Source organism: Mirounga angustirostris, unplaced genomic scaffold (genome assembly GCF_029215605.1).
Source record: "Mirounga angustirostris isolate CCGP_5_RB_7025 unplaced genomic scaffold, mMirAng1.0.hap1 SCAF_9, whole genome shotgun sequence".
NCBI lineage: Eukaryota > Metazoa > Chordata > Mammalia > Carnivora > Phocidae > Mirounga > Mirounga angustirostris.
The window spans coordinates 102,567,852-102,594,383 of record NW_026991717.1 but is presented as its reverse complement, the minus strand read 5'-3'; the positions used below and the strand labels follow the sequence as shown (position 1 = coordinate 102,594,383).

Genomic DNA, 26,532 nt, shown 5'->3' with positions numbered 1-26,532 from the left:
CCTCTTTGAACTAAAGTTTTCTGATATGTAAATTTGAGCTAATAATGCTCATTTGGAGCTAGACCCATGTAAATTCTGATTATTACACACATTAGTGAATATCTAATTCTGCCTTTTCTACCTTTCTTCTTCATGCCTTTCTTCATAATGAAAAAGATAGAGGTAAGATGTATTACCTTGTTATTTATTTATTTATTTCTTCAGTCTGAGAACCTAGTAAACATTGAAAAGCAACACAACATACTGGCTCCAGAGCCAGACTGCTTGGTTTGATTCCCAGTCCTGCCATTTATTAGCTACGTGACCCTAATCCCTCTGTTCCATCAGCATCCTCATCTGTAAAATGGAGATAACAATTCTCACATAGGGTTGCGAGGATTAATGAGTTAACACACGTAAAATACTTAGAACTGTGCCTGGCACACGGTAAGCAATAAATGTTAGCTATTATTATTTAAATTAACATTATTATTGGCATTAATATTTTCAGAACTAAGTTGTATATGTTGAAAATAAATTGTATTGTCAAGATGATGGCAAAATAAAGGTCTTAGTTGTACAAAGTGGTAGTCGTGTTCTGAAACTAACAGGAAGGAAATAAAAGACTGGTCATAATGATGCATTATAAGATGACCTCTTTTATTCAAGATATTAATATTTTATATTAATTTATATTAAAATATATTAATATTTTACATTAAGCAGGTACATTACGGAACCACCCCATCCTGTATTATGCTTTCTGAGAATTGCTACAATATGTTTAGTTAATATTAATAAGATACTTAAAATATTTAGACATTACCTAAAGAGAAAACATATCTCCCATACAGTCTAAAATATTGGTCTGTTTGCATTCAGTATCCCATAGATAGAATCCAAAATATTTGCATTTAGCATGGTTTGTCTAAACTGATATAACTATATCATGCCTTCAATAAAAAAATGCATCTTGAAGACTCTTCCATGTATATACATTTCTTTAAAATACAACCAAAAAACGATGCCTGAGAAAACATAGGGAAATCCTAAGGAGGTAAAGAATTATGACTTATTCTGATTACATTACATGGAATTTATTACTGCCATTCACAAGTAATCGCTTAGAATTCTGTAGTTCTGAGTTCTGTAATCCTTTTGAAACTTTCATGTACAAAGTCCTGTCTTATCCTACCTATTTTGGGGATCCTAATCCTTAGTTTAAGAAATATTTATCTAGGGGCATCTGGGCTCAGTCAGAAGATCTTGGGGTCATGAGTTTGAGCCCCACGTTGGGTGTAGAGATTACTTAAATAAATAAAACTTAAGAGTTCTGCTTATGTTTAGCTAACTTTTAAACTCATTCTAGTTACTTTTCTGTTCTATGCTACTATAAATATTTGATCTGAATTAAATAATTCTGAATTCATTTATAAATTATTTTGTCTCCCTGTGTTTTCATATACAGTATATATGTTTACTGACAACCAATAAACTCACCAAAGGCTGGAAACCTTCTTTCTATTGCCCTCCTACTTATAAAATGGAGAGGGCACTAAATAATGCTCATTGACTATAGCATTTGCTAAAAATATTTAAAATTTTAAATAATAATCACATCTAACATTTATTGAATCCATGCTACATGCTAAGCATCATGCTAGGCACTTGGTCAATATAATTTTATCTAAATCTCGTAACAATCCCGAGATAAACAGTACTATTATTTCCATTTTATAGATGAGGAAACGAAAACTTTGAGAAGTTTACTAACTTGTCCAAATTTACACAGCTAATAAAATGTCTGAGCCAGACTCAAACCCTTGTCGGGGAACAACTTCTGAATAAAAAAGTATATTATAACCAGAGCAAAACAAATCCAACTTTATACTAAAGCCCACCTCTATACCAATTCTTGCTCACCCAGACCATTTTATAAACAAGAGAAGGCAGAGGCCAATGTAAAGTACACATACTGTTACACAGGATAGGATCAGGTCAGAATTTTTATAAAGTAGGATTATTCTCTGATCTCTATTCCATTTTAATTTTGTCTTAGGTAGTAATTGTATAGCACCATTTTAATTCCCTCAAGTTAGTTTGCATCTGTACAACTTACGTGTACTTATTTTTGGTTTTCCTGATGCAAAAACTTGAACTGAATGCTGATCCGCATAACAACCAGTGAGTGTATAATCTAAGATCTTAAAATGAAGCTAGAAAAAGAAGAGAAATACACCAAATTGAGGTGATTATTTGATAAAAGCGATGGTCACATTTTTTTCCCTTGACACAATTTTAGCGATTCACTTCACATAGTTCACAAAATAAAAATGTGTGTGGTGTGCTTTCGTGCATACATACACACATACACCTTTCCCCCTTTGCATTAGGACCATTTCTTTGTAATGTTGTCATTAGGAAGTGCTTAACACCCACCAGATACTTCACTAATATGGACTGTAATCTATGTTGCAAAGCATCCCTATTTTAAAAATTAGGGCACTGAGGTTCAGAGATGGGAGCAACTAGCATCCCAGAATTTAAGTAGCAGAGCTGGCATGTGAACTCAGACTCCACTGACAACAAAAACTGGTGCTTCTTCCCTTAGGGTGTCTGGTATTCTGCATATTCTCTTCTATCTCTAAGGCTATATGATTGTGATATATTTCAGATCATAATTCTTTTACAGGCAGAAATGTATACACTTTCTAGCAAAACACAAGAATACAATTACTAAAAGTGAAACAGTTTATCTCATGTTTGGAGGGAATGAGATGTTCTGCTTAATTTTCCAGAAAACTAAAATTCAATTTTTCTAGAACTAAGCTTAGAAATCATCCTTTCTCTCACCTATGAAACCTTTCTAAAATGTAATCCGTATTTCTGGATTTAATTGATAATGTGGCATCATCAGTATAAATGCCAATTATTATACTGTGCTATTTTAGAAAGGGCCATTATTAGTACTTTCTCTGAAGGCATAGTGGTGGGGTGCCTGAGTCATGGTGATATTCACATGAACTATCAAAGGTCTGTGTCTTATCAAGGGAGCTCCAGTGTCCTTCTGCTGTGGTTCTCATATTTGCTGTTAAAAGCTCCTGATTTTGCAATATCCTGTTATCTTTTCTACACTTCTTCTTCTATCTCCCATCCCTGCAAATTTCTCCTACTTCCTAACTTTCTCCTTTTGATTGCCAAATTAACTGGGCCACATACATAGAATGTAAATTTTGTGATCTTTTAAGCATTTTTTTTCCTATTGCAATTTATATTATCTCTAATTGTAAAGGGCTTCTGCTTGCTTGTTTGGTATAATTCTGGATTCTGGAAGTTATAATAAGACTGATTTCCATATAACTAAATATTATAAAAATAAATCTATTCAGTGAACACAAATATGTATTACATGCTTGCAATGAGATTATAACTGAGTAGGTGATGGTAATGAATAAAAAAAGTCAGAATCCCTACCTCTGCAAGACCTACAGTGTAGTAACATCCCATATTTTTTCTAAAAAATATCCGGAAGTAGGAATTTTTATAACAATCCTTGAAACAAAGCTGTGGATATAGCTGAAGCCAAGATAGAAGAAATGAGTATCACTAGTGTACTTTTTTTTTTTTAAGATTTTATTTATTTGTCAGAGAAAGAGGGAAAGAGAGCACAAGCAGGGGGAGTGGCAAAGGCAGAAGGAGAAGCAGACTCCTTGCTGAGCAAGGAGCCCGATGTGGGACTAGATCCCAGGACCCTCGGATCATGACCCAAGCTGAAGGCAGACGCTTAAGGTGTCCCTGCACTTCTGACTTCACTACCATTTCTTCTAACTGTTATTATATAGGTTTCAATCTCTCTGATTTCTCTACCATTCTATTTAGGTTTTCCTGCTACTTTTCTGATCATCCCTTCAATTCCTCTCACTGGGTCTTCTAAATCATCTACTTATTTTCTTTTTTTCTGATCTTACTCACTTCCACTGCCTCAATTATTTTTTTCTCCACAAGGTAACTCCTGCATCCTTATATACTGTTGAATTCTCTCTTGAGAATCTAGCTCTAGGTTTTCAGCTACCTACTAGACACTTACATTGGGATACGTTGCTATTACCAGCAATATACATGATATGTATACCACTTCCTCCCAACTTTCTCCATATTAGTACTTTAAGTATATTCATCCTTCATCAAATATTTATGTGGTAGGTAATAAACTAGATGTTGGTGATAAAAATAATGAATGAATGACACTCATATGGTCTCTGCCCTCTTGGAGCTTCAAGTCTGATTGAAGCTACATTTTTTAAAAAATGTTTTTAAATCTTGGACTTAAAACTATTTTTTGTTTAATTAGTGACAAATGCTTTACCTTTATCACAGCTTCTCCAGGAGTCTTTCTTTCTTTCTGTGACACTCAGCATCATTAACTTACAACCTTTCATCGGGAATCAAGTTTTACTATTTTTTTCCTACTCACCTTCTCACATCCATTCCAGATTGATCTTCATAAAGTATTGTTTTCTGAAAGATCTATATAAAACTAAAAACATTTTCTAACAAAGGAATAAAAGTCAGAATGCAAACCCTCCAAAGCTACAATCTAGACCTAAATCACTTATCCAGCCTGATGTGTTACTACTATTTCTAGCACTGGTTCCTAAGTGTGCCTTGTCATCCTTCATTCCTTTGATTAAGTCATTTATTTACCTATATAAATGTTGGTCAATCTTCAAAATTTCATTTTCATGCTTATCTGGGCCTCAGAGTTTTGCTTAAACTCCCATCTCTACTGCAAAGCTTTCCTTGACCACTCTGGTCAGAAATGCTCACTGTTTCCTTCAAATACCAAAAGCAGTTAGCACTGATCAATTACTGACATGTATCAGTGGAAAACTTCTAGAGGGCAAGGGCTACATCTTATAGTTTTTGTATAGGAATCTTAAATGTGGTAACTAAGAGCTGGGAAATAGAACTTGGTTACTTTGACGTGTTAAGGTTAAACTTAACTGTTTCACCTTAAAAATTTTTTAAGTATTAAATGAAATAGAAAGTGACTAATACTAAACAAAAAGAAATCTCACAAAAATCTAAAGAGACTTAGCACAGACAAGAAGTTCTCCCACAAAAAATGGCTAGAATACATTAAAAATCAATTAGATATATGCAATTTAAAAACAAAGGAAGGATTTCTAATGTAGTGAGCCACATAAATGTATTTACCTTTAAATATGCTGTACCTCCAATGCAAATCTCATCAAATGGCTGCTTCTCATGACTCTTGGCTCCAAAAGTGACTGTTCCAGAAAGACTAATTTCCATTGATTTGGGGAACTTCTGTCCTAAAAACACAAACGTACCAGTTAACTATTTTAAAGTAAGTAGATTCTACAACAAATGAATTTAAAAAGTCAATAAATAAAAGCTCACCAATAATCCAGATCAATAAGCTTCTCTCTCGAAATACTTCAAGCTGGCCAAAACTAACTTTGTATTCCACATGTGTGACTGGACCTCTTTAAAAAAGAAAAGGACAAAATAGAAAGAAAAAAATGATCATAGAAGAGTCTAAAGAGATCTAAGTCAAATCCAGCTAGTGTTACTTAATAGAAGGACTGCATAAAAGCAGATTTATATATTGAAGTTTGCAGAATAAAGTAGAACAAATAATAAATATTATATCTCAAAAAACACCAAAACCACAATAAATATTTTTGGTGATGATAGACATTTCATTATTAATTCTGAACACAACTATAAAATCATATAGAACATATTAATACAGTCATATGGAATGACATAACATTAAAACTATAATTTCACTGTATCTTTAGGCATCCTATGAAAAGAACTATGCTGCAGAACAAATTTAAAAGCAGAACTGTTGAGGACGTAATCTTATGTTACCATTGGCTTAATTCACCAGGTAGCTGATAGTTGGGTTTGACTTCTATGTAGAGCACAGAGAAATTGCTAGAAATAAAGCTAGTAGTGAAATAATCCCTAAAGAAGTTACATTGGCTTAAGTTTGTATTTACTAGTAAGTTTATTTATTTATTAACATTTTTAAATTTAAATTCAATTAATTGACATATAATGTATTATTGGTTTCAGGTACAGGTCTGTGTTTCATCAGTCTTATATAATACCCAGTGCTCATTACATCACATGCCTTCTTGTATTGACTAGTAAGTTTAACTAGAGAAATGAAGACACATTTAAAGGTAAAGAGATTATTTTTATGACTGAATTTTGGTTCAGAATCAGCATTCATTTGAATAAAGTTTTTAGATCTTAAAGATAAGGTAAAAAAACAAAGATAAATAATTTACTATAGGGCAATGGGAATGTACTAAGAAAGGCAGAAATCATGGTACCAGGTTGTTTTATTCTTACCTATTATAAAAAGGTATACGAGCTTCACAGAATTCAAAATTATTTTTCACACTTTCATGAAGTTTTAAGTTAACTGTTATTTTTACTTGTATTTCTTCCTCTTTCATTTGATAAAAACCCAAAATTGGTGGGACTGGGACCTGGAAACAAACATAAACAAATTTTTGTATAATTCTCAGGTTAATGGGTCTAAAATACCAATGATGATTGAGAAAAGGGCCTGTAGTAATGTAGTTATTATGTGTAGATTACTCTACACTGTTTTGATAATAGATGAGGGAGCCATTATCGTTCTAAAGGCAGGGATTTTTCCTTCTCTGTTTCCAGAGATAAGAAAGGTGCCTTACAAAGGTTTGCAATACATTGTTTTTCCTTGCTTGCTCATCCAGGTTCCCCTCCTCCAGGTTCTCTATGACCTGCAACATAAGATGTGCACTAGACATAATGTTCACTGATGCCCTGCTCACAGTTCCCTATGTGTATTTTGTGACTCCCCCACCCCCAGCTCAGCAGTAGCTTACTCAACTGGTTATCAGTAACTGATTGAAGGAGAAACTATCTGTAGGCTGAAGTAAGCCAATCACTCTTTCTGGTATATTTGAAGTAATAAATAGACTCTATGTAGCATAAGGTTTTAGAGTTATAGGTCATATGGAAGCAGAGAAAACCAGCTGGAAGAGAAAACTGAGAGATGAGACAGACAGTATAGACACTTAGTACAGGGTGATTTTAATTTTGATTTTCTGGTTCTATTCCCAGTACAGGCTGGGTCTACTTTTTATCCTTGAATGACGCTCAGATTGCCTCTTATATTATCAAAATAAATTCCCTTTATGTAAGGTAGCTTGAGTAGGTTTTCTAAACTATTGATTCATAATTAGGACAAAAGACAAATGGTATAGTAAAAAGGAAGTTGGGTTTTGGAGTGTGGAAAATCTGGGTTCAATCCAGACTCTGTTACTTATTAGTTATAAGGCCTTAGGCATGTCATTTAACTTCTCTGAGACTCTCCTTATCTGTAGAATGGGGCCAGTAATACCTATATTAAGGGTTTTAAAAGTACTGGAGAAAAAACATGTAAAGTGCCTAGGACAATGTCTGACAAAACAGTTATTTAACAGACAGTATCTATAAATAATATTATGTATTTGTTACCCCAGTTGCCTGGGATTACAGGAATTTTATGTTATAATTCAAACCATGACTAAGTTATATCAGGATCTATCCTATGACCATGGAGTCCTTATTAAGGAACATTAAAAAAAAAAAAGATCCCATGACTTTGAAAACCATTCAGTGCTATTACAGACACCAGAGAGAAGAAGTATCTTATTCAAAGACCTGAATCTTCATCTTCATTCATCAATTACTATCTGGTTAATAATGAAAAGTTCTCATGTGGGCCAAAAGTATGAATGATTTGCTTACAACAGAATTCATAAATATGAAGATTAGCAAAGTTCCAACTTTTCCAAGGTTGTTTACCTGCGAAGTATAGTAGCATAAGTTGAATGACTCTAAAGGAGGAGTGAATGGAAATTTGTAAGGTCCACTAAATGCAGAATCATCCATTGCATCAATGCTACTAGAAGTCAGAATAGCAGAGTCAAGAGAAGTCACACAAGGATGAACTAGAATATCCTGAAGTGGAGACCCGTTGGTGGGGAGACTCAAGCTGATGGTAACATTTGGCATGATTCCTTCTAAGTCACACTGTAATGGAAACAGAAACAGATATTACCAAGATCTTAGAGGCATACATCTTCTGGGTGAGGCTTTTCTAAATTTATCTGAGTCATTTCCCGTAACTTAACTCATTTTTATTTCAAGGTATTATTCTTGCTTTCTGTGTTCGGGTTAGTGGTTCTGTTATACTCTCAGATACCAAGCAGGAACTAGGAGAGACTTCTTAGAGCCCTCTGCTTACACCTAAACCCTTAAAAAGCTATTTTAAGTCCACTGACATCTCTCCATTCCTATTGCAAACACACTGGTACAGGCCCCTACAATTTTTATCACAGCCCTCTAAATGCATCTAGATTCGCCTTCCTCTAATCAATCCATCTTCTGGAACCAACAGAATTCTAAATATATGGTATCCATGCTCAAGATCTTTCAATAGTTTCCCCTCAGTTTTGCATGACTTTTAAGCCTTTCATTGTTTGGCTCCCATCTACCTCTTTAATCATTTTCTACCCTGCAACTGGGAAGCCAGTATTCTTGGAAGGTTATGGAAGCTGGATATGACAGCTTCACAGACCTCTCAGCTCCTGCTTTAAGGATGTGGTGGCCAGATGCAGCACTTTTCAGAACTTTCCATGAATTTCTGCTTTGAGGCTGTAACAGATAGACATGGTGGCATCTCAGACTTATCTGTGAATTCTGGCTTCTCCAGACTAAAGTCATTAGTGACTGTTTCTGGAAGGCTGCAGCCAGAAGATCAGAATTTTTATTCTCTCAACTCCTCTTACACCTGGTATGAGCTTCACAGAATTCAAAATTATTTTTCACACTTTCATAAAGTTTTAAATTAACTGTTATTTTTAGTAAGCCCTAAATCCTATATTAAATACCTTGACTCCCAAAACCCTTGTAATGGCTCTTTTTCTGACCTAACCAGAATGATATACCTTACTTGTGTGTTCATGGTAAAAAGGCTCTTCCTTTCTACCTCAACTCTAACTTGACATTTACCTCTATTAAAGCACCCAATTAAAACTAGCCAATTGGGCCATAGAAGGCTTATTGATGTGTTTTGTTTGGTAGATCTGAATTTTTTTTTTTAATTCTTATGTTAATCCCCATACATTACATCATTAGTTTTAGATGAAGTGTTCCATGATTCATTGTTTGTGCATAACACAAAATGCTCCATGCAGAATGTGCCCTCCTCAATACCCACCACCAGGCTAACCCATCCTCCCACCCCCCGCCCCTCTAAAACCCTCAGTTTGTTTTTCAGAGTCCATCGTCTCTCATGGTTCGTCTACCCCTCCGATTTCCCCCGCTTCATTCTTCCCCTCCCGCTACCTTCTTCTTCTTTTTTTTTTTTTTAACATATATTGCATTATTTGTTTCAGAGGTACAGATCTGAGATTCAACAGTCTTGCACAATTCACAGCGCTTACCAGAGCACATACCCTCCCCAGTGTCTATCACCCAGTCACCCCATCCCTCCCACCCCACCCCCCACTCCAGCAACCCTGTTTGTTTCCTGCAATTAAGAATTCCTCATATCAGTGAGATCATATGATACATGTCTTTCTCTGTTTGACTTATTTCACTCAACATAATACCCTCCAGTTCCATCCACGTCGTTGCAAATGGCAAGATCTCATTCCTTTTGATGGCTGCATAACATTCCATTGTATATATATATACCACATCTTCTTTATCCATTCATCTGTCGATGGACATCTTGGCTCTTTCCACAGTTTGGCTATTGTGGACATTGCTGCTATAAACATCGGGGTGCATGTACCCTTTCGGATCCCTACTTTTGTATCTTTGGGGTAAATACCCAGTAGTGCAATTGCTGGATCATATGGTAGCTCTATTTTCAACTTTTTGAGGAACCTCCATACTGTTTTCCAGAGTGGCTGCACCAGCTTGCATTCCCACCAACAGTGTAGGAGGGTTCCCCTTTCTCCGCATCCCCGCCAATATCTGTCGTTTCCTGACTTGTTAATTTTAGCCATTCTGACTGGTGTGAGGTGGTATCTCATTGAGGTTTTGATTTGGATTTCCCTGATGCCAAGCGATATTGAGCACTTTTTCATGTGTCTGTTGGCCATTTGGATGTCTTCTTTGGAAAAATGTCTGTTCATGTCTTCTGCCCATTTCTTGATTGGATTCTTTGTTCTTTGGGTGTTGAGTTTGATGAGTTCTTTATAGATTTTGGATACTAGCCCTTTATCTGATATGTCATTTGCAAATATCTTCTCCCATTCTGTCGGTTGTCTTTTGGTTTTGTTGACTGTTTCCTTTGCTTTGCAAAAGCTTTTTATCTTGATGAAGTCCCAATAGTTCATTTTTGCCCTTGCTTCCCTTGTCTTTGGCGATTTTTCTAGGAAGAAGTTGCTTCAGCTGAGGTCAAAGAGGTTGCTGCCTGTGTTCTCCTTTAGGATTTTGATGGACTCCTGTCTCACATTGAGGTCTTTCAACCATTTGGAGTCTATTTTTGTGTGTGGTGTAAGGAAATGGTCCAGTTTCATTCTTCTGCATGTGGCTATCCAATTTTCCCAACACCATTTTGAACAAATATTTTAAGAGTTAATAGAATTTAGCAGGTATAATGCTTAGCTGCAAATGCAAGCAGGTAGTTCTACTATCATATACATAGTCCGCATCATGCAATAACTGCTCACCCCCTATAGATATTTGTCTGTGCCCTGTTTGTTTCCCTCTTGAAGCTTTAAGTTCTTTGAGAGCAAGAACTGTTATATTTTTCTTTGTATTTCTAGTGCCTAGCACATTGCTATATATAAGAGACACTCAAAAAAATGTTTACTGAATGGGCATCTTTCTCTAACTGTGTACCCTACCTTTGTTTTCCATTCCAATGTGACATGATTCACTTTCTTACGTTTTATCTACTGCTTGACATATGTGTGAATTCAAGAATATATCTGCTATACAATGTAAACACTTAGCCGGCAGGCATTATGAACAGTACCAGGTAGTAGTACCTCATAAAGATTTTTTGGTAACAGTTACAATAATGTCTATCACATTTGAAAATAAAGATGTCCAATAACCTTACCACAAAACTTAAAAATACTTTAGTGTTTTGTATGGTGATTAACATACCATAATAAAATAAAATTTAAAAAAATTTTAAAAAGTAAATAAATTACTATGCAGTCATGAAAAAAAATATTTTAATGTTTTGAGTTTCAAACTCTGCGACTTCACTCTATATGTGAACTAGAAAGAACAAAAAAAAGTTGTTTTTTGACAGATATTTATGGAGATAATAAAATGAGCAAATATTAATAGCAAATACTATTATAATATTTAAATATTCAGTTTATGCTTATTAAATCAGTCTAAGATTCTTAGAGGGATCAGAAAATTGCAACCATTACGGAAGCCACCAATGGATTATCTGCTACCTAGTGATTTAAAATACCAGATCATCAGTCATTTACTAGAGAATGAGGACAGTCATTCTAGATGAAACCTGGGTACTACCCTTTAAGCCAATCTGGCATATGTAAATCTCACTTTTAACTAGGTGAAGGGAAAACAGAAGGGACCTAGGAACTTACCTGATTTTAAAAATGAGAAAAGATTGTAAAAATTATGACTTTTCCAAAGACACCAAAGAATTAGTGGTGGAATGAGGACTAGAACTTCAGTCCACTGGCTTTTGGTTCACCAGGTTTTCTACTAGGACTAAGATTAAATGAAGATAATTATTTCCATTTATAATAGGCTTCATAATAAAACTTTAAATACTAACCTCCTGAAGAACTTTAAAAAAAATGTTTGGCTAACAGATGTACTATTTACATACAAGCTTAAAGAAACATTTAGTGCATGGATTATGGCACACCCCCATTCTTTTTATTTTTAGAAGAAAGTTTTTTAAAGAAGAAAGTTCTCCATCATGATAATTTGTATAGAAACCAATCCAAAATTCCCATAAGCAATAAACTAGGGTCAGTCAGCCTATCAATGAGCTGAGATATTTAAACACCATGATATTAATTAGTAGCAAATTTATATATAACATATTCCCTATTTATTGCCACAGAAGGGAAAAACAAAAATGGTGAATTTTCCTTTTATTTCACAGACTTATGAGAAAGAAGGGTTCAACTACTTTAAGATTTGTGAATGACATAATCCATGCACACCTCAATTTTAGAGCCATTTATAATAGTTTTTTGTTTTTTGTTTTTTTTTACTGGGGGTGGGGTGGACAGATGAGGGAGAGAGAGAATCTTAAACAGGCTCTATGCCCAGTGCAGAGCCTGACACAGGCCTCGATCTCACAACCCTAAGATCACGACCTGAGCCAAAATCAAAAGTTGGATACTTAGCCACCTGAGCCACCGAGGCACCCCATCATTTATAATAGTTATTTCTAATAAGTTAATAACTGGAATGTATTTTTGATCATGATAGAAGTGAGTTTAAAATAGACACATAAACTCTTAAGTTACTTTAAGGTTAAAAGGAAAAGAAAGACCCAATTTGTCTGCCAGGACTGTTCTAATTTTCTGTTCTTGAAATCTACTTTTATCTAGAGCATTTGTACATAGCCACTCAACATTTTTATTAAAAAGTTTATATTCATAAGTGCAGAGAATAAAGGATATCAGAAAAATAAGGACATATAAAAATATTATTGATATGTACTTGCAGAAATTATGGAAGGCTTTAATTTTTGATCATTATTCAAAATGGCACTCCTCACTACTAATTATATTGTTACTCCTATTGCCGTTTCCTATTTTCTATCCTGAAACCAGAGAACACTATATTAACCTACAAACTTTTTTAAATAATATAAGAGCCCTTCAAAATGGTTTTAGATATTAATTCAAAGATTTGTCAATTTCATCCTTTTAGAGGAAATGGAAAATATCAAATATGATGGTTTTAAAATATTTTCACAAATTCTTTTACTCTTTTCAAAAGGTGAAGCCTAATTCTAGTCCCCTTGAATGTGGAGTGGGCTTAGTGACCTGTTTCTAATGAACAAAAAGTGGTAAAAGTGATGTCATCTGTCCTCAGCTGAGGTAATAAAAAGAATAGCTTCTACCTGTGCCTTCTCTTTCTTTCTCTCTCATCATTTGATCCATAGGAAACCAGTCACCAAGTTGTGAGGATATTCTTAGACTACTGAGAAGTCCACATGGAAAAGAACTGAGCCCTCCCATCAGCAACCAGCACCAATTTGCTATCCATGTGAGTGAGCCACCTTGCAAGTAGATTTTCCAGCCCCAATCAAACCCTCAGGTAACTATAGTTCCAGCTGCTTTGACTGTGATCTCATGACTCCACACTAGAAGTTCCTAGCTAAGCTGTTCCTGAAGTCTTAACCCACAGAACAATGACGATAATAAATGTTTATTTTGGGGATAATGGAACAATTCAGTATGCAGCCATATATAACTAATACAATTCATAAGGGGCTCAGTCGGTTGGGCGTCTGCCTTTGGCTCAGGTCACGATCCTAGGGTCCTGAGATCCAGCCCCGCATCGGGCTCCCTGCTTATCGGGGAGTCCGCTTCTCCCTCTCCCTCTGCCTCTCCCTCCAGCTTGTGCACTCTCTCTCTTAAATAAATAAAATCTTTAAAAAAAATTCAATTCATAAGGAATACAAAAAGGTAATGTTGCAAAATTTCACACATTTAATGACTGCTGTTTATGATAAAAATCAAGAATGTCATATAACAATGTAAAATAAAGTTAGAAAATTTTACTTTTCTCCATAGGTGTTCAATGGTATGATAAAACAAGTATCAGAGAAAATCTCACCTTGCAAGTGACAGCTCCAACAACCTGCCACGTATCTGCTATATCCTGTTTATCATATTGCATGGATTTTACCTTTTCAGTGATAGAAATAGAAACTTGTGGTTTTCCTTTGTATGTTCCAACTTTCCAGGCCGGCTGTTTTTGTGGATGTGTCACAGAAGCAAAATTAATACTATCCAATGAATTCTGTAAGTTGGCATCTAACAAAGTTCCAAATGGACAAGCTTGTAGAAGCAAATCAGGCAGTTGGTTCAATTTTGTGTTTAACTCAGTTTCATTTTTTTGACCCAAGTGAAGAAAATCCTGTATCCCAAAAAGAAGTTCAAAACTTTGTGAAATTCCACTAATGCTAATTAATGGTGGACGAGGGGATAAAGTTTGTTCAACTAGTGGAACACAAGCATATATCATGTTATTCTTCAGAAAAGCAACAACTGGCCAGAGTTCTCCACCTCCTACTAGGAGTCCATAGACAGATGTTTTATTGATGTGTGAACAGCTATCACGACTTTCTACGAAGTCCTTATCATCATCCAATAATCTAAGTTCAAAAAACAGTGCTTTAAGAAAGGGACCATCTTCAGGAATAGGCACATAACTTGTTCCATTGAAGACTTTGGCTCGTTTTTCAACAGTTGGATACCGTCTGAATTATGGAAACAGAAATATTATAAATGGTTCTTCCAAGGAAAATAAAAGTAGAAAAATCCAAAAAACCCCCAAAACAAAAACAAACCCAAAACACAAGACTAACAATAACAACAAAACACACAATAATACATACACCCACAAAATCCACAACCAAAACAATGTATCACACGTTAAATTTCTACTGTAGTAACTAACTGTTGTATACTTGGTATATTATCTCAAATTATAATGTCATTATTTATTACTGAAAATAGATCAATTTAGTTAATTTTTTAAATAGGTAAAGTACATGGTTCTAATTCAAAATTCTAGTTTCTTGGTCACTCAGATTCCTGTTTGGTAGGCCAGGAATGTATACTTGGACACTTTTTAGGCATCTACTAAGGCCTTTTTTTTCTTTTCTGATTCCATCTTAGTAGAGCAGAATCAAAGAAGTGGTTCAATTTAACCTGCCATAATTTTGGATTCACTAGCTGAGATGATACAAATGTAAAAGGAATGTTCTATTCTACTCAGTTAATAGTGAATAACAAATACCCTGAGTCTTCTTGCCAACTCCTTAAAATGTAAGAATGCTTTAGTAATAAAAATGTTTATCTTTATGGCCCTGAAAGATATTATGAGGTAATAGAAATAAAATCCGAGTAAGATGCTTTTACTCATTTACAAAATGTTATGTCACATTTTCTTAGTTTAAAAAAAAGATGTACTTTCCCTATTCCTTTTCTCTCCACTCTAATGTCCAGAACAAAGTCATTTATTAGTATTAACTTCTGTGTAAGTCACCTAACTTCCCTAAGTCTATTTTCTTATTTGTACAATAAAGGAGTATCTAAATATATCAGCAATTCTCATCAAGAAGCAAAAACACACCTGGCCAAAATAATTTTTTTTCATTAATACCCCTAATAAGATATTGATGTTTACTAATAATTTTTAAAAAGAAAAATAGGAATGTATTCAAAGTTATCTCTATATTAGTTATCATTCACATTCTGATGTACTTTTTTGATTGAGAAAGGAAAAGATTTAGCTAGCCCTCCAGTAATGGCTTAGCAGCTGAATGCCATTTCTTTCTCTGGGTCTCAGGATAAGAACAGTTGAGAACTGTGAACTAAACTCCAGCCCAGTGTTTTACCCTTTGGCTATCTAGAGGATAATTAAAGTCCTTCTTAAGTGTAAGAATCTCAATATTGGATGTAAAGATAAGAAGTTAATCTGGGACTGTACACAATACCTTGTATGTGCTCAATAAATATTTTTATTGGATGACTCAACCTATCATTTTAGATTTATTCTAGACCTTTTCTAAAATAGCACTCAAACCTTGGCCCTACAATTATGGGGTAAAATACCAAACTAAGCCATACTGAAGCTGATACTATTACTATATATCTGGACAGCAAACTTCTAAATCTGAATCTAAACCAAGTTTTGTTTTGGGAAAACATAATTACATACAGGAACGACCATCTGCTTTTAAAAATCTTAAATGATGGCCATTAACCTTTGGCATATATGTGGGTAATATGCCAGGGTATGTATGCTTAGCCCTTACACCAGGCCCAAGAGCTCAGAAAATGGAAAATAATAAAACTAATTTCTTTAATGATGCAAAATTAATAAGTGACAGATGAATTATTTGAACCCAACTTGCTGCCTCCACAGAGATGCTGAAAAACCCACCCAAACATATCTGAATTTTTCTTCTGAAATATCCTGAGTACAATGAGAAAAAAAAAAATCTGAAAGCAACAATGAGTTCTTCAAGGAACTTATTTTTATAAGCAGTAAAAAAAATCTTATCTCTGTAAGGTATTAAGATAAGTTACAAAGTCACAGATATAAATACAGTATGGTACTGGTCCAAGAATAGGCAAATAAAGTAATAGAACTGAAACAGACCAATATTTATAAGAGAAACATAATCAACTATCAATAGTCCCACAAATCAATGAAAAAAATATATATATATACCAAAAAAATACATTTAACATACAGGAAAACTGGCCCACACTATAGAGAAAAATATAATGGATTCCTCTATTAACATGACATCTGAAGATGGATTAAAGACCTAAACATGACAGATAAAATGATAAAGTTAAGAGACGATAATGTAAGAAGATGGCTTTGGAAAATAAGGGTAGAGTATGACCTCAACAAAACCCCCAAAGTACTACTCTGACTGTAATAAAATTAGTGGTTTGTTTAATCAAGTGATATATAAAGTTAAAAATGACAAAATGAGAGAAAATATCTGTAGTAACTAAAAATGACAAAGGCCTAGTATCGAGAATATACGATGAATACATAAGAATACACAATGAATTAATTTTCAGGAGAAAATTAACATGAAAACCAACAAACAGACAAATAGCAACTCTCAAAGATAAAATGGACAAGGATATGTACAAGCAATCCACAGAAAAGGAAATCGAAAGGGCTAAGAATCACTGCTACACAGAGAAATGCAAATGAAAATAAGATATCCTTTATAGCAATATTGACAAGAAGTAGAATAAATGTTAGGAAAGAATGGAGATATAGGAACATTTGCTCACTGCTGATGAGAAGAGTGAGACTGGAGAAAGTATTCTGAAGAGCTAATTATTTCACAATATTCAGTCAAAATCAGCATAGATAGGCCCTATGAGCCTTTTGAGGATATCTACTGCATCACCATTCTGATGGCTGAGTTGGAGGCAACCTGGGATTATCATCACTAGAGGAAGGGGACAGGCAAAATATAGAGGATGTAAACCATAGAGTACAAAAGAGCAATGGTTTAGATCTGCACTGTCCAAAACAGGAGCCACTAGCCACATGTGACTATTTAAACTTAAAATTAAACAAGACTGAGTTCCTCAGTTATAATAGTTACATTTCAAAAGCACAATAGCTACATGTGGTTAGTGGCACAATATTAAACAGCATAGATTTAGGACATTTCTCATGCCCATCATTGCAGAAAATTCTACTGGACAGCGCTGCTCTGGATGAACACAAAGTAACATGGATGTTTCTTAAAAATAGTGCTGAGAAGTCTGGCAAATATAAGAAAATGAAGTCTATAGCACACTTAATTGTGTAATTTGAAAAATGCACCAACAAACACAAAATAAAGGGATAGCAACAAACATGTAAGAGTTACCTGTGAGGAGGAGGAGAATGGCAGAAATAAAGATACTCAAAGGAATATATAAGTACTTTGGACCAACCAATGAGGCTCCTGAACCATATTAAATATTATTAAACTCCTTACTTAAGGTACAACAACAAAGCAAGCCAGGTATCCTGGGAGAAAATGGCAAACTTTAACTCTGATACCCTCAGTAACAAAAAATGTTTAGGTTGTGAAGAGGGAATTTTTCATATCCACATTGCCAACCACTTTCATTTAAAATCACACTCATCTTTATCTGTCTCAATCTCAATGCAGAGCTATGCTACCTCCCTACAGAGCTTTCCTCAGGGAAGAATAAATATGATGGCAAGAAAGAGCTGTCAATAGCCACCAAGAATAAAAGGTGATACAGATTACAGACTGCCACTTATATTTTACCATGAGTTATTGTATAATTCTCACCACAGAGCTATTTTGATAGAATGTGGCATATTCTAAAAGTGGAACCAGATCAGCCTACACAATCTAAGAAAAAGTGAATATGATTTTATTTTTTGTACTTTTCCAATTTTCTTCAACAATGAGGAACTTTCAAGTAATCCACCTGAAAGTTTCTAAGAATGAAACATAATATGAAAATAACAGTCTTTTACTGCTCAGCGAAGATTTTCCTGAAGAATGAGCTAAAATGTCCTTGAATGATCTTTATTAACGAAAGTAGAAAAATCTGAAACATGTTCAGTGCTCAGTAAGTTTCCTTTCCTTTCCTTTGGTCATCTCCATCTCAATCCCAAGCAGGTGAAGTTAATTTTTATTACAGTAATACTAATATTGAAAAACACGTAATAATATGTGCCAAACATCAACACATTTTATTCTCACAATACTATTAAGTAGTGGTGTTAAAATTTCCATTAAACAGATGAAACAGAAGTTAAGTAACTAGCCCAAGGCGGCGGACAAAGACACATCCCCAAACTACAGTACATTATCAATCCCTCCGATCCATCACCCCTGAGAATTCGAACTGCATTTACCTGGAGAATCTGACGGTGCCACAAAGTGGAGTTCCCGGCTCGTGGCTTATGAGCCACACTGCCCGCTGGGCCATGACAAGCCACTAAAGCATCAACTCATCCCTAAGGTCGCCACGGAAAAAGGACGCAGACCGGCTTTCTCAGAGGGGCTCCTACCAGAAGATCCGAGGCTCACCCAACCTGAGCCACCTTCTGTCCCACCACAAACAGGTTGGGCTCAGCAGAGACGCTGGCTCCTTCAGGTGGCGTGACTAAAACGTCTGAGTCCCTCCTGTCAACACATGCCACAAAAGTTCTGTGAATCCTCATCTAGAATGCCGAGAAGCATTCCTCCCCAGGAACCCCAGTACTTTCTTCCTCTAAGGGCCACTTCCGGGACGGTGGCCCGCAAGGATCATGGTTCCTCGCTCGCCCCAGCGACGAGCCTCTCTGCGGTTCCCCGGCTGCAGGCTTCCCTCTCCGGCCCCTCCCGACAGCCAACCCCGCGCGCGCAGCTCCACTTCCGGCGTACGAGGCGGTGACAATGGGAGCGGCGCGGGCGGCGCCGGGAGGCAGCTGACAGGCGTCTGCGGCTTCGCTTCATGGCCGCCCTCCCGCCCCGCTTGGGCTCTGTGGGGAGTGGGGGATCCCGCGGCGGCCCGGAGCCAGAGCTGGCGAGCCGAGCGGGGACCTGTGCGCGGCGCCGCTGAGGCGCAGCATGTGAAGAGGAGACGGCTTCCAGTGCGAGGCGAGCCTCTCAGCCGGCCGGGATGGCTACGACGGCCGAGCTCTTCGAGGTGAGTCCCGGCGGCTCTTCGGGGAGTGGCAGGCCCGGGGTGCGGACAGCGAGGTGGGCGGGCGGAGGAGCGGACGCAGCCGGGGGAGGAAAGGTGCGAGAGGCGAGGGGTGGGGTGGCGGCTCCGGTGGCGGCGCGGGCGGAGCGTGAAATGGGGGAGGGGTGGCTTGGGGATGCGGGCGGGGAGGTGAGCAGGGAAGGGAACCTGGAGTCCGAAAGGAGGAGGGTTGGTTTTGTCCGCAGGCTGGAGAGGAGCTTCGGAGGTTTAGGGGTTGGAAGATGTACTCGGGATGAGAAGTGGGTAAGGCTGACTCAGGGCGCGGAGAGAGGAGCCAGCAGCCTCAGGTTGGGCGAGCCCCGTCTTGTCGCTTGGATCCTCGAGTAATATTCTAAGGGGACCACCTGAGATTGGGACGACTGGGGGCTTCTTGCGGTTGAGTAATTAAAATTATTCCGTTAGTAAACGTTACAAGTGGCCAGTTTTCCTTTACATTCGTAAAGGCTGAAGTGGTTTTTTAGGACAATAACAGGCCTACTTAGCCCTTGAGACTGAAAGGGGAGGCGAAACTAGAAATTAACATTCACGTTCGGGTCTCAAGGAATTTAAATGTATTTTAAAACCACGTAAAGGCAAGCTAGAGAATCCTTAGCTCCTGAGACAATGAGCGTTCAAACGTGTTTCCTGGAGCATTTTCACTCTCTAAAACTTAAAATTTAATTTAGTGAAATTCAGTGTAAGAAGAAGCTGTGATGTTTGAGATAAATAGAATAGGAAAATTCCAATTGGACCACCAAACAACGAAACCTATGAAGGATCTCTTTTTGTGAAACAAGTGAAAACAGATGTAAAGAAAAAGGAAGCAAAGACCCTTTTTGTGTGTGCTTGTGTTTCAAATTGAATAACAAAAGTGTAAGTAATAATTGAGAAGACTGCAGTTGACATTAGAGAATTTCTCCGCGAGTGAAGATTTGATTCTTTTTCTGCTTAAGAGTCAGCAGTTTTTTTGGCTTAAAATTTGAATGCCACAGTTTTTACAACAATTGGGAACTTTTCATTTGTAACTGTTACTATATTTGGGGTTCCTGTCAGCTCTTGGATAGATAATGCTTTTTGTTGAGAGGAATAACATACACCATTGTTACAATAACTAATAATCAAATAGTAATTTGTGAGTGAAGGATTATAATTACAAGAAAGAATTTGGAAATATTAATTGTATGTTCTGAGATGTAAGTGTTGGGAGGTATATTGCATTAACTTCTCTAATTCCAAAATTGTGCCGTCTCTTTATTGATTGATGCAGGAGCAGGGAGATTGTTGAAAGCTTTTACTGCGTGTTTCTGGGCAAGATACTAAATAGTTCTGTCGTTCCTTGTTTTATCTTTCACATCTTATAAAGGTAGAAAACTTTATGAAGTTGAAATCTTTAATTTGCTAAATGAATACATGACCAGCCAACTATTAATAGAAAACTTACTATTTTCTTACATGGTTCATAAGGCATTAACCTGTGATTTAATGAATCCTGCTTGACATTCCCAGTTGTATCTAAGACCGTATTATGTCTATTTTTCTTTAAATGTTTGACCACATGAGTCCACCTAACTTAATTGAAAATATATTTGATTTCTGCCCCCCTTCCCCCCAGGGTAAAGGGGAGAGAAGGTAGATATATATACATGTATATATATCTATAGCTATATATTTATTTTCTTAGAAGTAAATATATATTTGCTTTCTAGGGTCATGCTATTTAGTAAAGTAGTTGAACCAAATTAGGGTTTAGTTTAGCTGAGTGACTTGTTATGCATAGCTAGTAATATTCACTTAACTGATCAGTGATGACAGAGACAGACCAGTCCTGTGGCCAGAGGGTTCATAGGGCAACCTTAAACATGCTTATAGATCTTAATTCATGTGACCTTCTCTTGTTGCTTCATCAAAATTAAAAGCCTGTTACGTTAAAAGTTATAATTAAATGTTAATAGTTACAATTAAGAAATGTATTTATCTTTTCAGCCCCCAGTGGACTCTATTCTTGGATAAGTTTTCATCCCTAAGTGAAAAGTTTGTCTTTGCCTTAGAGTGAGGAGGCAAACAAAAAACAAACCTCAGTCATCACTGCCATTTCCTGTTGCTACTACCATAGGATCTAGATTGTAGGACATATCAGGGAGTGTCTTTTTCTCTTCCCTTTCTTAGTCACAGCTGGAGAACTGTAGGAAACAGAGGTCAGGATGTAGTCAGGATATTTTGTTTTTATACATCCTGGTCTTAATGCACGATTAAGTTGAATGCTGCTTTCATTTCCACATTGAAAAAGAGGTTAAATCAATACAAAATTATGCTTTGAATCCATGAAATTTCATAAGTGTTAACTCTACTTCTTTTAAAATCTTATTGTTGATCCTATGAGACTTCCTTTTATAACATAAACACCCTCATACAACAAAATCAAACTCCAGGATATTTCTTCAGTTGGCAGAAATGCTTTAGTAATAGATGATTCAGTTACTTTAATAGTGTATAGCCTCGAAATTGACAAGAATACCTTCATAGTTTCAACCCTTGTTGACAAATTTTCTGAAAGATTCTATCTCCAGTGACTCTAAATGATTACCTCAGGATGGATGTTGTAAACAGGCATTCCTACGTGGTTTAGATTAGTTCCCTGCATATAAAAAGTGGCTGGGGTAGTAAATTCCTCTGTTGTCACAAGTATTCCTCTCTTCTCTTACTGCACTACTGAGGACATTGTACTCCTCTCTCACTTGCTATTTTTCTCTCCTGTCATTCTTGGAGTCTTCTTTTTGGGCAGGCTGCCTTTATGGTAGAGTTCTTTGTTAACCAGGGTCAATTACCCATTCATTCAACAAATATTTGTTGAATACCTATTAAGTTCAAGATAAGGTGCCAAGATTAATGAGGCTGCATGTCTCAAAGGCATGCCATAGAAATAGTAATACTATGAAATGTGCTGCAGAAAACCCAAAATGGTTTAGAGGCCAAGTAAGTTTTGGAAATGGGCATACTTTGTTTTGTTAGAAAGTTACAACATACCTTAGTATATTAAAGGTTCTGAGAAGTTTATTTCCCAAACTAGTTGACCATGAGACTGTTATATTTTCTACTGCTTGTTAATTTTGTGAATTCCAATGTACTTTGGACAATGTTGAGTTAATATAGAACCTGCCCTTATTAATGTGGGAAGAGAATAAAGATGTATAACTGTGTACACTTGAAATAAAGTTATAAATGGTGTCAAAGATAAAGTGCTATAGGAGTTGAGAGAATGGGAAGATTACCTCTAGAAGTGGGAAAGGAATAGGAAGGGGTATTTGAATGATATATTAAGGATCTGTTAGATTTGAGTTTGTGCAACTGGATGGAAGGGACTTTCTAATAAAGCAGACAATAAAATCCAAGACATAAAGGGAAGTAAGTGTAGATCCTTGAGGCAAGGGAAGAGTTCCACTTTGGCTGGAGTATAGCATGCATGAAGAAGAGGAATGGCATGTGAGGTAAATTGGAGTTTAATTGTGGAGGTCCTAAATGCCAGGATTAGGAACTTAAGTGTTTTCTTTCCTGTAAATGGAGGTGCCTTGATAATTGTATTTGAGGTCAGGTAATTTGACTATGGTAACAATGGTTGTTTGACCTCCAGATTAGAATTTAAATAGCCAAGAACACATTTTTGCACACAAATACATTTATGTTTCTTGGATTTTCAAACTAAGTTACAAAGTATTTAAACAGAGTTACTGAAAAAAGATCTCTCGTTCAATTAACTAGCTAAATATATAGTAATGAACATGAGATATAGAAATGTGGACCACCCCCTTTACCTTCTATTTGCTGAAATGCTGCTTCTTTTAGCCATATTAGCTGTTAGATAATTGTGTGTGGAACCTGGCTACCAATTAATTAATTATCGTGCATTTGAGAAAATGTGTTCATTCAGCAAACATTTATTGAGTACTAGGGCAGAAGTCATCTCAAGTACTGGAGTTAAAAGACAGTTTAAGTTAAACACCTAGTTGGCGGAGTGAAAGGAAAAAAACTCTTTCTCTCAGCACTACGACTAGTCTCAGTACTTCATTTCTGACACCAGATGTGTGGGGATTTTACCTACAACATTTCAGTTCAGTTTTCCAGCAGACACTGACTGGATGTTCTACAATTCATTTCAATTCTTACGCTGTCTACCTGGAGTTAGCATCAGATCCCACAAGTTGAGGGCTCAGTACCACAAGTATGCCCCCACTTCAGATACTAGTTGCAGTCCAGGTTATCACCTGTGCTTCTGACAGACTAGCTAAAAATAAGAGTTCTCATGACCCCCTCCTCAGGTTTGATAATTTGCTCGAACAGCTAACAGAACTCAGGAAAACAATTTACCAACTAGATTACTGGTTTATTATAAAGGGATATGACTCAGGAACAACCAGATGGAAGAGATGCCTAGGGCAAGGTATGGGGGAAAGAGTGTAGTACTTTCAAGCCCTCCCTGGGTATACCACCCTTCCAGCACCTTGATGTATTCAGCAACCTGGAAGCTCTCTGGACCCCATACTTTAGGGATTTTTATGGAGGCTTCATCACATAGGAATAATCAGTTATTAACTTAGTTAACTCAGGAGTAGAGGGACTTCTAATCATGCTTGATCTTTCTGGTGACCAGCCCCATCCAGGAGCCCTGTTGCCTCAGTAGAATAAAAGACACTTCTGTCACCCAGGAAATTACAAGATTTAGGAGCTCCACATAAGATGTTCCTATCAGGGGTGCCTGGGTGGCTCAGTCGTTAAGCGTCTGCCTTCGGCTCAGGTCATAATCCCAGGGTCCTGGGATCGAGCCCCACATTGGGCTCCCTGCTCGGCGGAAAGCCTGCTTCTCCCTCTCCCACTCCCCCTGCCTGTGTTCCCTCTCTCGCTCTGTCTCTCTCTGTCAGATAAATAAATAAAATCTTAAAAAAAAAAAAAAGATGTTCCTATCAACCACATCACTTAGGAAATTACAAGGGCTTTAGGAGCTCTGTGTCAGGAACCAGGGTCAAAGACCAAATATTAGAACAAAAGATGTGCCTAGCACATTTATCACTTAGGAAAAAACAAAGGTCTTAGGAGCTGAGGACAAAGACTAGAATATATATTTCTTAAAATAAAATATACATTTCTTATTATGGTATCATAGGGAGACATATGTTAACAGATAATACAGTGTAGTACAAGTACAGAATCTCTTCCTGGGATAATTAGGAAAGGTTTCGTAAAGTAATGACATATGAATTGGATATTGATAGATTAGAAACTTTTCAAGCAGGAGAAGGGCATTCCAAGGCAGAGACAGAAGTGACTAATTTTTTTTTTTTTTAAGATTTTATTTATTTATCTGAGAGAGAGAGAATGAGAGAGAGAGCGAGCATGAGAGGGGGAAGTGTCAGAGGGAGAAGCAGACTCCCCGCTGAGTGGGGAGCCTGATGTGGGACTCGATCCCGGGACTCCAGGATCATGACCTGAGCCGAAGGCAGTCGCTTAACCAACTGAGCCACCCAGGCACCCCAGAAGTGACTAATTTTTAAGATGAGGTGTATTCGGGAAATACTGAGAAGAGATAGGGTCTGTGTATGCATGTTTTAGGCATGTGGAGTGGTGGTTCATAGAGCCCACAGAGGCAGTTTGGGGGAATCTTCGAGAGGGCTTTAAGGCTATGCTTATGGGAGCTGGTGTGACTTTTTTAGGGAGGAGTGGAGAGGCAGATAATTTTAACGTTACTGTGAAGAATGGCTTTCGATGGGGAAGAGATTGATAGTTGGGAATATAGAGGGTGTACCCTACCTGGCATAGTTCTTGTCATTTAGTAGGTAGTCCAGAATTGTCTGTTGATTGATTAATCTAGGCAGGTGAAATTCTGACCTAACTCAGTGGGGACAGAGAAGACAAGAAATTTGGTAAGACATTTTGAAGAAGAATCAAAAGAATTTGGTTACTGAGGAGTTAATTCCAAATTTTTGAAGTTGAGAAAGTAGGTAATTCATTAACTGTGATGGAGAAAATAGGAAGGACCCTTTCAGGGGGAAGGAATAATGTATTCATTTTTAAAAAACTATATTTTAAATTTTTAGTAAGACATCCTGGTGAAGAAGTCCAGAAGGCAGTGAGAAATATGAATTAGTAACTCAGAAAAAGACCCCACCTAGAGATACAGATTATCATGGGAATTGTTATCCATTATGGGTGGCAGTTTAGACCTAGGAATGGATGACATCTCTCAGCTTTGTCCCTTACTATTTTGTGATCTTTGACAAGTTACCTAATCTTCTCGTACCTCTTTTCTTATCTATAAAATGGGGATAGTAACAGTACCTACCTTAGAGGGTTATTTCAAAGATTATATGAGTTGATAAATTTAAACTGCTTGGAAGAATGCCATAGAAGAATAGTAGCTTTTTAAAATTAATATTGGTAAGGGGATTGAGAAGAGGACTAGATTGAGAATAGGTCAGGGAGAAAAAGCCTTCAAAGGAGCCTAGCAGGAAATAATCATAGAGGTAGGAGATTACAGTAGGAGAGAATTACAAAAAGGCGCTGTGGAAGGGTGTGTTTTTCAGGATGGCTACAGATCTGCTATCCTATAATGTGATGTTGACACTCCTCCCATAGAGAGATAGGGCCCATGCTCCCTTCTTGAATCTAGGCAGGCTTATAACTGTATCAGAAGTGTTGCTTATGTGATTTCCAAGGTTAGGTCATAAAAGGTGATATGCTTGACCTTCTTTTGATTCCCCCTCTTAGAGCCCAGCAACTGTGCTACATAGCCAATTGGGAGAATCCAGGCTTTCCGCTGACTGAACTCCCAGCCTATAGTCAACATAACTTGGTAGCTTGAAAGTAGGTCTTCTTGCCCCAGGTTGAACTGCTTCAGCAGATATGACATGGAACAGAGATGAGATTTCCCTGCTGAGCCCTGCCCAAATAGCAGATTTGTGAACAAAGTAATCATCATTCTTATTTTTAAGCCACTAATTTATTGGAGTGGTTATTATGTAGCAATAAATGATTGGAACAGGGGTTGATCAACTCC

The 26,532-nt window shown here is 36.8% G+C and overlaps 2 protein-coding genes across 7 annotated transcripts in view; one reads left to right on the top strand and one right to left on the bottom strand.

Annotated features, from left to right (window-relative positions):
• Window positions 1-19,096, bottom strand: part of AP5M1 (adaptor related protein complex 5 subunit mu 1) — a 28,206-nt gene extending 9,110 nt beyond the window's left edge. For 2 of the 5 annotated variants that reach the window (XM_064571098.1, XM_064571099.1), the window contains exons 1-7: window positions 18,676-19,094; window positions 13,861-14,506; window positions 7,855-8,082; window positions 6,370-6,509; window positions 5,404-5,489; window positions 5,197-5,315; window positions 2,099-2,195 (exon numbers count right to left, since the gene is read on the bottom strand). In XM_064571098.1, the coding sequence (XP_064427168.1) occupies window positions 2,099-2,195; window positions 5,197-5,315; window positions 5,404-5,489; window positions 6,370-6,509; window positions 7,855-8,082; window positions 13,861-14,506; window positions 18,676-18,749 (1,390 nt within the window). In that variant the 5' untranslated portion in view covers window positions 18,750-19,094. Of the gene's footprint in view, window positions 1-2,098; window positions 2,196-5,196; window positions 5,316-5,403; window positions 5,490-6,369; window positions 6,510-7,854; window positions 8,083-13,860; window positions 14,507-18,675 lie in introns of all 5 variants that reach the window. The other 3 variants (XM_045900934.3, XM_064571097.1, XM_045900935.2) reach the window with 3 other exon arrangements.
• A 110-nt stretch (window positions 19,097-19,206) lies between these two features.
• The window catches only part of EXOC5 (exocyst complex component 5), a 61,572-nt gene continuing 54,246 nt past the window's right edge, over window positions 19,207-26,532 (top strand). The window contains exon 1 of one of the 2 annotated variants that reach the window (XM_045900932.3): window positions 19,207-19,451. In XM_045900932.3, the coding sequence (XP_045756888.1) occupies window positions 19,425-19,451 (27 nt within the window). In that variant the 5' untranslated portion in view covers window positions 19,207-19,424. The remainder of the gene's footprint in view (window positions 19,452-26,532) is intronic. The other variant, XM_045900931.3, reaches the window with a different exon arrangement.